The following is a 13,567-nucleotide window of genomic DNA, read 5'->3' on the forward strand; positions in this document are numbered from 1 at the left end:
AAGTATAAAATTAGAGAGGTTTGAACTTGTAAGGAGGCTTACTAACCATCATTCTTCTGATGAACTATTCGCAACTGAAAAAGGAAATGGACGAATTGGAAATGGGCCACAAACATGGGTTCTACAGCATGTGGGAATTTAGGGTAGTGAAGCAACAGCTGAAATAGGTACAGATGTCTGCGTGGAAAATACAGTTTCACAGCTGCCTCACTTTTGAGAAATATAATTATGCATCTCTTAAAGGAGGAATGACTAGGGATAAAGCTCGACAAGCTATGGTTGGTAAAACAGACAAATGACTGAGGCACTCTTCATTCTGGCAGCATGGCTGAGAGGAAGTATTTTTAATGCACCTCCAGATAGGACACTTCTCCAGCACATGGATTTCTCCTCTGGTGAGAGGCCCTACCAATGTGCAGTGCTTATTGTGTACATATGTCTATAAGCCACATTTTAGTAGAATGTATTTTATATCAAGATATAAGGAGAGAAACTGGCTTACCAGCTTAACTGCCCACTATTGTGGGAAATAAAGACTCATATGTAATTTGTGTTTTAAGCTACTACATAATGACTGACTTTCAACTTCGGTAATTATATTTTAAGGTATTTTCAGGGTGGCTGGTTCATCCTATTATTTCCCAAAGATCAGTCAGTCACTGTTCCATGTCATATTATGTTAACTATTTTGTGGTAATTGTCCGTGTGTTTTAACAATTGGTTTTACAAAAGAAATAAGTTTTACGTATTTTGTTGGTCTGTGTAAAAATGTGTGTATGAGTTAATGTGAGTAGAGTGGGTTAGGTGAGATTTATATTTCATATTTTACCTTTTGGGACATAATTTTTAAACAGTATTGCCATATTTGTCTCCAATTTGTTTAGCGAGGGCACTGATGACCTCACTGTTTGTGCCCATACATACCACCAGTCGTCTCCTCCTCCTCCTCCTCCTCCTCCTCCTCCTCCTCCTCCCTTCTCTGACATGGCCTGTGCCTGTGTTCTAAGGAGGGAGGAAGGTTGATGGAGGAGGGGGGGGGGGGGGAGGAGGAGGGAGTTGCATGTGTGTCTTGTGTTCTCACCCACATAATCTGAAATGATCTGAAGAGGAACAGAAATTCTAGATTGAGCAGCAATTTTCCCTATATTTTCATGGGCCAGTCTGCTTCTTAAAGTTTTATCTGTACACCCATGGTGATCTGTCCTAATCACATTGTTAACATACTGTTCAATAATGTTACAAAAAGAAATTACTTTTATATATGAACCAAGGGACATTGTTGCTTTACAGTATACAGGAGGTTTAATGGATCAAGTGGATGCCATAATTATTGGTGGTTACTATGGTGATGGGCGAAGAAGAGGAATCATTAGCCACTTTCTTTTGGCTGCAGCTGTTTCAAAAGATGGAGGTATGTATGGCTACTTAATTGTTAATTCAACTTATGGTTGATTTAGGTACACTACTGTCCATTAAAATTGCTATAGCAAGAAGAAATGCAGATGATAAACGGATATTCATTGGACAAATATTCTAGAACTGACATATGATTACATTTTCACACAATTTGGGAGCATAGATCCTGAGAAATCAGTACCCAGAACAACCACCTCTGGCCATAATAAAGGCCTTGATATGCCTGGGCATTGAGTCAAACAGAGCTTGGATAGTGTGTACAGGTACAAAAAAATGCCTCTGAGGACTATGGGGCTTAAATTCTGAGGTCATCAGTCCCATAGAACTTAGAACTACTTAAACCTAACTAATCTAAGGACACCACAGACACCCATGCCCGAGGCAGGATTCGAACCTGCGACCGTAGCCGTCGCGTGGCTCCAGACTGTAGCGCCTAGAACTGCCCGGCCATCCCGGCCAACTGTGAAGGTACAGCTGCCCATGCAGCTTCAACACGATACCACAGTTCATCAAGAGTACTGACTGGCGTATTGTGACGAGCCAGTTGCTCGGCCACCATTGACCAGACATTTTAAATTGGTGAGAGATCTGGAGACTGTGCTGGCAGGGGCCAGGGCAGCAGTCGAAAATTTTCTGTATCCAGAAAGGCCCGTACAGGACCTGCAATATGCAGTCGTGCATTATCCTGCTGAAATGTAGGGTTTTGCAGGGATCAAATGAAGGGTAGAGCCATGGGTGGTAACACATCTGAAATGTAACGTGCACTGTTCAAAGTGCCGTCAATGTGAACTAGAGGTGACCGAGACGTGTAACCAATGGCACACCCTACCATCATGCCGGGTGATACGCCAGTATGGCGATGACGAATGCACGCTTCCAATGTGCGTTCACCACAATGTCGCCAAACACGGATGTGACCATCATGATGCTGTAAACAGAACCTGGATTCATTTGAAAAAATGACGTTTTGACATTCATGCACCCAGGTTCGTTGTTGAGTACACCATCACAGACGCTCCTGTTTGTGACATGGCGTCAAGGGTAATCGCAGCCATGGTCTCCGAGCTGATAGTCCATGCTGCTGCAAACGTCGTCGGACTGTTCATGCAGATGGTAGTTATCTTGCAAACGTCCCCATCTGTTGACTTAGGGGTCGAGATGTGGCTGCATGATCCGTTACAGCCATGCGGATAAGATGCCTGTCATCTCAACTGCTAGTAATACGAGGCCATTAGGATCCAGCACGGTGTTCTGTATTACCCTCCTGAACCCATCGATTCCGTATTCTGCTAACAGTCATTGAATCTTGACCAACGCGAGCAACAGTGTCACAATATGATAAACCGCAATCGCGATAGGCTACAATCCGACCTTTATCAAAGTCGGAAACGTGATGGTATACATTTCTCCTCCTTACTTGAGGCTTCACAGTATTTCACCAGGCAATGCTGGTTAGCTGCTGTTTGTGTATGTCACCACGTTGTAGGTGTCGCCAACGGCGCCAACCTTGTGTGAATGCTCTGAAAATCTAATCATTTGCATATCACAGTATCTTCTTCCTGTCAGTTAAATTTCGCATCTGTAGCATGTCATCTTCATGGTGTAGCAATTTTAATGGCCAATAGTGGATATTCTCATATAATTGACAGTATCAAAACACAGACACAAAGAGAGAGTGGGATGGGGCTACATTGTCCAAGCTCTGTGGTCTGATGGATTGAGTAGTTGGTCTTGCATGGCATTAATTTAGAGCACATTGAAGAGGAAAAAGGAAAGAATTTTCAAGGGTGGGATATAACAGCAGAAGAGAAGGCGAATGTGTCACGAGTGAAATCAGTGGAATATAAAATGGATACAGTGGAAGAAAGTTTTGGAGGTAGGGAGTAGCAGGAAGAATAAAAACCATTGTGGATAAGGGTCCATAAGCCTATAACTCAAACTTCTGATTATAGGTAAGAAAAGGTGGAGCAAGAGTTTGAAGAAGATGAATTAAGAAATTAATGAGGTGGAGGAAGAGAAGACCAATGTGTCATGGGCTTGATGTAGGTGTAGAACAGGGCCTTCAGACATTGAGGCTGAGATTAAGTGTTGGTGGGATGTTCAATTAAGAAGAGTTGGTGCAAGAGGGGTGGGATTCAGTTACAACAGATTGTGAAGTTCCCAGGGAAGTCAACCATATTGTTCTCATCAGCATCCTCTTCCTTTGGGTTGATAAGCTTGGAGTAGAACAGGAGTAGAGTGGGATGTACTTCGTGATGCGTGCAACTTATCTTGCACATGGACTTTTCGTGTAGGTGGCAAGGGATTTGGAAGCAATCTTTCACAAAGGCAAGACCATATTTCTGAGACTGGGTGACCCACAGAACTCCACTTTAGAAGAACTAGGAAGGCTTCTAAAGAGGACATCCTACATTTCTTTATTTGATGGAATATAGTCAAAGCCATGGTAAAAGATATAATTTGGCTGTTGCAGTAAGAAGTGGTATAAAGTAATGAAAGGATGCCAATTGCTGCTGATGCGTAATAAGCTGCTGAAACATAATAAATGAGAGTAAACAGACTCTGGAAAGATGGTGAAGATACTTGAATGACATGCTGAATCGAGAGACATTGCAAGCAGACAATATCTCTAATGATTGTGAGCAGGTATTGGGTGATGAACAGCCATTGGATGGCCTAGGGTTAGAGGACGTTAAAAAAGCTTTAACTAAACTGAATAATAACAAGGCTCCTGGCACTGATAGCATTCCTACAGAATTGCTAAAATGTGGAGGAGCAACATTAAAGCAGTCTCTATTTAATTTATCACTCTGATATTGGAACAGGAAAGGATAGCAGATGTATGGAATGAAGGAATATTATGTCCCATACATAAAGAGGCCGACCGATTGGAGTGTAAAATCCACCGTGGAATCACCCTCCCGAATCTGGGGCACAAGGAGTTACCCAATATTATTTTTGATCAACTACTCCCACAGGTACATAAAGCAATAGAAACTAGTTGTTTCATGCCTTGCAGGAGATGGGGATACATATAAAGCTCCTGAGAATGGTTAAAATGATGATATCTGACATAGAAGCTGCTTTCGATTTCGAGGAAATTACTCAGACCCCCTGGAAATAAAAAATGTGCTACATCTAGGAGATGCATTAACATGCATTGCTGATATCAGCAAATAATGCATATTTCACCTTGAGTAATTTATTCCAATCAAGACTCATCAGCCACCCAACGAATTTCACTATTTATAAAACCGTTACTAGACCAGTTCTCACTTATGCTTCGGAAACATGGCCCTTGACAGAAAGCAATGCAAGGCTGCTCAACGGATTTAAGAGGAAAGTTTTGAGAAGAAGAATTGTCCCTGTGAATGACAGAGAACAACGGTGGAAAAGGTACAATGCAGAATTGTACACTATACATGCCGATGCTCCTGCAACAAAAATCACACAATGAGGAAGGATAAGATGGGCAGGTCATGTGGCAGGAATGGAGGAGTCTGAGGTGATAAAGAAGATTCTCTTTGGTAATCCAGGAGGACAAAGAGGGCGACGTTGTTCTTGAGCAAGATGGCTGGATGGAGTGGAAGAAAACCTACGGAAGCTCAGATGCAGAAACTGGAGGAGGGTAGCATGTGACCAGGATGGATGGCGGAAGCTCGTTGGGAAGTCTAAGGTTCATCCTGGATTGAAGTGCCACAGAAGAAGATGATTTGATTTTATTATAGTGATACAGATTGTATCACTGCATATAGGCCTTGTCATTTTCATTGCACAGTATGTGCACTCTACAGCATAGTGTGCATATGGAAGAGATTGGAGCATAATAAATAAATGACTCTTTTTACGGTAGGTTGAGTTCTTCTTTTCAATTATAATTGGTTAGAGTCCACCTTCTTACAAGAAGACAACTTTTTGTTTTGTTTTATCGTATACTCTTGCAAGAAGGTGGACCCTCTTTAAGGCATAATTATTTTTGGTAAGCAAGGATACAATGCTTAAATCTGCATTATGTTAATTTTCTTTGCAGTTTGATTAATTCTCTTATGTTTAAAATAACATACATTTATCCTGTGTATCCAGACTGAATAAAGTTACTTCTGTTTTCTTGCTTGTGCTTGCACCATACTTTTTGCATTGTCCTTCCATTAATCAGAAAATCAATTTATGGAACAAAATGGATTTTTCTGCAATATTTCTTTGGCTGTGTTCTTAAAGGCATTAATGTTAGTTATTTGGCTCATACTTTTTGGTCAACAATTGAATTGGGAGACTCTTATTCGTATTACACTTTTCTCATGATGATTCCACCAGTGTTTATTTGTTCTTAGTTTCCAACAATTTCATATTTTTTATTGATGTACCTTCACTGATGACATTTACTGTTAAAATATTTAGCTGTTAGGGATGTTTTTGGTATAACGAGAGAGATTTCAGGGGTATTTAGAGTTCCGTACTAGTCACGTAGTATCTTAAATCACATATGAGGATTGTACTCACATTTCATTGGTATTTGAATTGAATCATAGATCACTTGTAGATGCTGTGGTATACAGATGCATGTGTGCATCCACACTCAGATGGAAGTAGCAGATGTGCAAAACAGGACTCTAGGAGGGAGAGGCACCAGATGCACAGTCTAGGAATGCGATGGACAAGTGAGTTTGTGCAGTGCACGATAATGATATCATAAGGAAGCAGTTTAGTAGGGGTCAATAGACCAAAGGAAGGGAACACTGGTGGAGGGAGGGTGTGAGTACAGGACGTACATCAAAATTGATGCCGGGAGAATTTGGTGTGCTCAGCAGTACTTTCTGTCACTGGTTGGTTAACTCTGATCATCGTTACAGTTTGGCAGTGGCCTATCATTTGTGTGGACAATTTATAGCGGTCATGCCTACATAAAACGCCTTGCATAAATTTCATCAGAGCTGATGTGTGGCATGGCTGTTTTCACAGACAACTCTGCCTTTGGTGGGATTGGATAAGACAGTGATGGAGTGGCATAAGATGCACTGGGTGGATGAATTAGACAGGTCTTGCACCTGGGTCTTTCGCAGGCGTATGACCCACTTGGCAAAGTGTTGGTAGTGGGTGCAACATAGGGATGGGTCAGGATATTGTGTAACTTGGTTGGGTGTTGGAATAGCACTTCAGGACAGGTGGCAAGGATTGTTGGTAGGATGTCCCTCATTTCTGGGCATAATGAAGAGATAGTTGAAGCCCTGGTGAAAAACATTTTAATTTGTTTCAGTCCAGGATGATACTGAGGGATGAGGAGGGTGCTCCTTTGCAGCTAGTTCTTGGGGGTGGTGTGAGAATATGGTACAGGAAATCTGTTTGCTAGCTGAGTTTGTGGGATAGTGCCTGTCTGGGAAGGCCTTAGTCAGACCGACTCTTAACGCTTCCCAACCCCATTACCATATGGACCTCTACTCATCACCTCTCTCTACTCCAACAGCCCCCATGCTCATGGCCATGCTGTTATCGAACACTACCTCTTCCAATATAGTACTGACTCCTAACCCCTACCTCATTCCTGACTTGTTTAATCAATAATATGTAAACACACATAACTACTCCTTTGATGGGAAGATATAAAAACAAACCTGCAACGCAGCTTTGAGAACCTGTTTGACTCCCTCCTATGCCTATTTGTTTGCGGTCTATCTATTGAAAATCTTTTTAGCCTCCCAAAACCCCTTTTGATGATATCTTTATGATTTGGACCTGGGTCCAAGACACCTTGTTTTCATCCCTCCACAGCCTGAATACTGTCTCTCCCATTCCCTTCACCTGTTCTTCTGAGCCCAGTGTGTCACCTTCGTAGACTGTGACCTCCCTCTCTCTAATGGCTCTATCCATAACTCTGTCTCAATAAGTTCCAATAACCATCAGCAGTACCTGGAATTTGACAGCTGTCATACCTTCCACAACAAAAAATTTCCCCCATATAGTCTGGCCACCCACGGATAATGCATCTGCAATGCTGAAAATTCCCATGCAAAGTATGCTGAAGGTCTCACTAATGTATTCCCCAAGCCCCCAGACTTAGTCCATATATTTCCCCTATCATATCTCCACATACTCCCAATCCTCCAACCTTCCCCAAGAATCAGCTGCAAAGTAGCACCTTCCTCATCACATATTGCTCCAGACTGGAGAACTGAATCATATCCTTTGCGAGGAAGCACTGAATCATGTCCTTTGCCAGGGCTTTAACTATCTATCAACCTGCTTGAAAATGGGGCATATCCTACCCACAATCCTTCTCATCACTCTAAGATGGTATTCCACTACCCACTCAACCTGCAAAATATCCTGATCCATCCTATGCCACACTCACTCCCAACCACATGCCATATGGGCCATATCCCTGTGGAAGAGTCACATGCAAGACATCCACACAGCACATATTACTCCAGTCATGTCAATGGCTAATTCCATCCCATCAGAGGAAGAGCCACCTGTGAAAGCAGCCATGTCATAAACCAGCTCTGCTGCAATTTCTGCACAATATTTTATGTCAGCATGTTGTTGTTGTGGTCTTCAGTCCTGAGACTGGTTTGATGCAGCTCTCCATGCCCTTCTATCCTGTGCAAGCTTCTTCATCTCCCAGTACCTACTGCAACCTACATCCTTCTGAATCAGCTTAGTGTATTCATCTCTTGGTCTCCCTCTATGATTTTTACCCTTCACGCTGCCCTCCAATACTAAATTGGTAATCCCTTGATGCCTCAGAACATGTCCTACCAACTGATCCCTTCTTCTCGTCAAATTGTGCCACAAACTTCTCTTCTTCCTAATCCTATTCAATACCTCCTCATTAGTTATGTGATCTTCCCATCTAATCTGCAGCATTCTTTTGTAGCACCACATTTCGAAAGCTTCTATTCTCTTCTTGTCCAAACTATTTAATGTCCATGTTTCACTTCCATACATGGCTACACTCCGTACAAATGCTTTCAGAAATGACTTCCTGACATTTAAATCTATACTCGATGTTAACAAATTTCTCTTCTTCAGAAACGCTTTCCTTGCCATTGCCAGTCTACATTTTATATTCTCTCTAATTCAACCATCATCAGATATTTTGCTCCCCAAATAGCAAAACTCCTTTACTACGTTAAGTGTCTCATTTCCTAACCTAATTCCCTCAGCATCACCCGAATTAATTTGACTACATTCCATTATCCTTGTTTTGCTTTTGTTGATGTTCATCTTATACTCTCCTCTCAAGACAGTGTCCATTCCATTCAACTGCTCTTCCAAGTCCTTGCTGTCTCTGACAGAATTACAATGTCATCGGCGAACCTCAAAGTTTTTATTTCTTCTCCATGAATTATAATACCTACTCCGAATTTTTCTTTTGTTTCCTTTACTGCTTGCTCAATATACAGATTGAATAACATCGGGGAGAGGCTACAACCCTGTCTCACTCCCTTCCCAACCACTGCTTCCCTTTCGTGTCCCTCGATTGTTATAACTGCCATCTGGTTTCTGTACAAATTGTAAATAGCCTTTTGCTGCCTGTATTTTACCCCTGCCACCTTTAGAATTTGAAAGAGAGTACTCCAGTCAACATTGGCAAAAGCTTTCTCTAGGTCTACAAATGCTAGAAATGTAGGTTTGCCTTTCCTTAATCTTTCTTCTAAGATAAGTCGTAAGGTCAGTATTGCCTCACGTGTTCCAGTATTTCTACGGAATCCAAACTGATCTTCCCCGAGGTTGGCTTCTACTAGTTTTTCCATTCAACTGTAAAGAATTCGTGTTAGTATTTTGCAGCTGTGGCTTATTAGACTGATTGTTCGGTAATTTTCACATCTGTCAACACCTGCTTTCCTTGAGATTGGAATTATTATGTTCTTCTTGAAATCTGAGGGTATTCCGCCTGTCTCATACATCTTGCTCACCAGATGGTAGAGTTTTGTCATGACTGGCTCTCCCAAGGCCGTCAGTAGTTCCAATGGAATGTTGTCTACCCCGGGGGCCTTGTTTCAACTCAGGCCTTTCAATGCTCTGTCAAACTCTTCACGCAGTATCGCATCTCCCATCTCATCCTCATCCACATCCTCCTCCATTCCCATAATATTGTCCTCAAGTACATTGCCCTTGTATAGACTCTCTATATACTCCTTCCACCTTTATGCTTTCCCTTCTTTGGTTAGATGACCATAACTAAATACCTGTCTAAAATGTGGCTAATAACAGAATTGACCATCTAGTGGCAGAACTTTCTGCTGAATGTAAAACGCTAGATTTCAGTGGCTCCACAATGCATGCCATCTGGATCCTTCCTCCACCATCAGCTTTACTGAACTATGTATACATGTGAATTATCCTTGCACTCATTCTTCTTACTCTTACAATTCTTGTAGCCTTGTGGCCTACTACTTTTACCCACACCTTCTTTCCGGCAGACTCCTCTTCCTCTGTGCTGTCACCTCCTACCTATACACTCCCCCACATCATCATCACTGTGTGCTGCACGAACCCACCGGTTCTGATGCCTGTGTGTCACATTCCTATTCCATGCACTTGTGACATTTCTTCCCATGTTTCTATCTCATAATACCTGCTGCTTCCTTCCAAGCCATAATGAACCCTTCCCAAACTCTCCCTCCACCTCTCCCCCCTCCTAACCTAGTTCAGCAGACACATTCTACTTGCCAAACTGCAGTCCCAGCGTTGTGTTTTCAGCCAACACAATTTAGATGTGCAGTTTATTGTGTGTGTGCGGGGAGTTGGCAGGGGGGGGGGGGGGGGGTTTATCTGAAAGCTAGCAGAGTTTTCATTCTTTTTTGTACTGCCTGTACCATTTGGTGGGTTATTGCCTTTACTCCTGGATTATTTTCATTTTATCGTACTATCAAAACACAAGTGTGTAAAGTACCACAGAAGAGTTAGTAATGGCCACCACTGAGAGAAATGTCAGCATTGTAGTATTACAACCTAAATGACATATGATAGTGGCCATTTATGGGGATGCAGCAATAATTACTACTGCTCTCCTGTACTGGCAAAACAGCTACCAATCTTGAAACTTCAAGCTGATTTGGCAGTAGTTCAAGAGGAGCAGTTTTGTGAGCTGCAGTCAGCAGGAACTTTAGGATCAGGCCAGAATACTAGATTACTGTCAACCTTTCCATATCAGCGGAAAGATCCAGGAGATGCTTCAGTCAAAGAACCTCCAATAGCTTCAACACTTTGGAGAATGAGGGTAAAGTATCCATACAACCCAAGAATTTCATAAGTAGTCTAACAGTATAGAGAATAAGATACAAGCTAAGAGTTGGAAAAAAAGTTTTTAGACAATCAGAAAGGTCTAATGACAGGTGGTTATTATAGGAGGGCAGCATCAGAACTGTTACAGAACTCTTTGGGAAATGATTACAGGGTAACTAGAAGTTTTAAGCAAAGTACAGGTCTCAGCATTGTCACTTGTGATCAAGGCTTTCTGGCAAAAGATCTTGGAAAGAAGAGGGTATGCAAACAATACTTTGGACTGTAACCTTAATAATACAAGTGTAGTTCCATTGGGAATGCTGCTGAGAATGTTCCTAATATTGGTGTAAATATTGCATCACATTTTGAGCAGTTTTGTAAGCCCTGGGTGAAACATTTTACAGAATGTGTTTGAGGGAGAGGGACATTTCCATATAGATATGATTAATGCATCACCTTTAATGCATTCATGTCGTGTTCAGTGTGCTTTTCATCTGAGCGCTTCTGGTAGGAGGCTAACTGCATGGATCATTGCCAAACCATCCAGTCTGACCATACTGTGCAAACCATTTTGAAGGGTGTCGCAGAAGCATGATCCATTTGTGTAGGAAGTGTGAGAAGAATGATTTTTTTTAAATGCCTCTGTGTGCACTGTAATTATTCTGTTACTGTCTTCATGGTCCCTATGGGACTCGTTGTAGCAAGTTTTGTAGGTTCCTCACTTATTACTGGTTTCTGAAATTTTATTGATAGTCTTTCACAGGATGGCCTCTATTTTCAAGTATTGGCTGGTTCGGGTTCCTCACCATCTCTGCAATCCTCTCCTATGGATCAAACAAACCTGTTATTGTATATGTTTGATACTCCTAGTTAGTCTTATTTAACAATGATCCCATACTGATGAGCAATATTCTAGGATGATTCGCAGAAGAGTTTTGTAAGCAGTCTTCCTTGCATACTGACAGCAGTTTCCCTGTATCCTACCAATGAACCAAAGTCTGCTACTTGCTTCATGGCTGAGCCTAAGTTACAATTCAAGTTCATAACCTTGAAACTAATTTCACTGCGGTATTTTTATGGGTCTACTGATTCCACTTGTTACTCATTGATGTTGTAATCTTAGGAAATGATATTTAATTAATTCTGTGAAATGCACAATTTTACATTGCTGACAGTCTTTGGTTTTGAAATCTTATAAAGATATGTTTGTATATTTATGCAACAATTTTCTGATAGTGCATTAGTATAGATAACTGTATCATCTGTCAAACGTCTGAAGTTGCTGTTAACATTTTAGATGAAGAAATTAACATACTGCATGAATAGGTGCATAGTTACTTGAATTATGCACATAATTACTTCTACATCTGTCTATGACTCTCCTTCCAAGATAACATTCTGCATTCTCCCTACCAAAAAAATCTCAATCTGGTCACAAATTTTCTTTGACATTGCATAATGATAATACTTGAGTTAATAAGGTTGATGTAGTTCCAAATCAAATTCTTTTTGGAAGTCAAGATGTAATCCATCCATCCAACGGCCTTCATACATGTCTTTCAAGATGTCATATGAGAAGGATGTAATTTGGGTTTTGCATCAACAACGTTTTTGGTATCCTTGCTGGTTGGCACAGGGAGGTCATTGTGTTTGGGATATCACATTTCATTTAAATTCAGAATATGTTATAAGGTTTTAAAAGACATGGATGGTGTAGTACTGGTAGTAGTAGTAGTAGTAGTAGTAGTAGCAGCAGCAGCAGCAGCAGCAGCAGCATTGTGGATAACTTCTGCTACCACCTTTGTAGGTTAGTGTGTCACTTTCCCGACTTTTGGGCATAGTTTATTGTTTTGAAAGGTTTAGTGTGTATTACTGGTAAAAGAGATCTTATTCAGCTGCAAGGTTTGTATCAAATCTGGTACGGAGTCCAACAGACCCTGGAGCTATGTTCTATTTCAACAATTTCAAGTGTTATTGGTCTTTCCAGATGTGTAATAATTAACTTGGGACAATACTCATGTTTCTGCTTGTTCTTTCTGTCCCTGTGTCATCTGGAAATTAACTTTTTTTTATGCTTATGTGTTAACTTGACGTATGATCAGAATTTCTTTGGGTTTCTTGAGAGGCCTTTCAGTGTACAAGGTGTACAACTTTGCTTCCACCATTTTTTCCCCCAACATATGAGGCTTTGATGAAACAAATTGGCTACAGATGTGTCATTCAAAGTATTTACCATCACTGGCCATTACTTTCTCCCATCTTTCAAGCAGTGTACGAATCCCTGATCGAAAAAATGTTTCATCTTTCGAAGCAGTCCACGAATCGATCCAATTGGTGACTTCTTCATGAGATCAGAATTGTTGGACAGCCAGGCCATGCGCCATTGATCTAAACAGGTTATAGTCAGAGGGAGCAATGTCTGGAGACTACGGGTAGTGGAGTAGAACTTCACTTTTTAACATTTCCAAGTACGTTTTGACCTCATTTGCAATGTGGAGTTGAGCATTGTTGTGGTGGAAAATCACTTTATCGTGCCTCTCACTGTATTGCGGCCATTTGTCTTTTAATGCTCTGATCAAATGCATTAATTGTGTTGGATAACGAGCACCTGTGATTGTTTCGCTTGGTTTTAACACCTCATAGTACATGACACCAAGCTGGTCCCACCAAAGGCAGAGCATGATCTTGGAGCCGTGAATATCGGTTTGGCCATTGGTGTGGAAGTATGGTCAGGATATCCCCATGTTTTTTTTGCATTTAGGGTTATTGTAATGAACCCATTTTTTGGTCTTGGTCACAGTGCGAGAGCAGAAATCCCTTCCATTTTTGCCTCTGAAGTAACTGTTCACAAACACACAAATGCCATTCAACATCTCTTGGTTTCAGCTCACACAGAACCTAAGTTCCTTCTTTCTGAATCATCCCC

The 13,567-nt window shown here is 41.3% G+C and overlaps 2 protein-coding genes across 8 annotated transcripts in view; both read left to right on the forward strand.

Annotated features, from left to right (window-relative positions):
• LOC126284945 (DNA ligase 4-like) overlaps nt 1–13,567 on the forward strand; it is a 616,842-nt gene that overhangs the window by 194,377 nt on the left and 408,898 nt on the right. The gene's annotated exons all lie outside the window — the stretch shown is intronic.
• LOC126284944 (DNA ligase 4-like) overlaps nt 1–13,567 on the forward strand; it is a 295,121-nt gene that overhangs the window by 194,361 nt on the left and 87,193 nt on the right. For all 6 annotated transcript variants that reach the window (XM_049984208.1, XM_049984209.1, XM_049984212.1 and 3 more), the window contains exon 9: nt 1,291–1,411. In XM_049984208.1, the coding sequence (XP_049840165.1) occupies nt 1,291–1,411 (121 nt within the window). The remainder of the gene's footprint in view (nt 1–1,290; nt 1,412–13,567) is intronic.

This window comes from Schistocerca gregaria, chromosome 8 (genome assembly GCF_023897955.1).
Source record: "Schistocerca gregaria isolate iqSchGreg1 chromosome 8, iqSchGreg1.2, whole genome shotgun sequence".
Taxonomy (NCBI): Eukaryota; Metazoa; Arthropoda; class Insecta; order Orthoptera; family Acrididae; genus Schistocerca; species Schistocerca gregaria.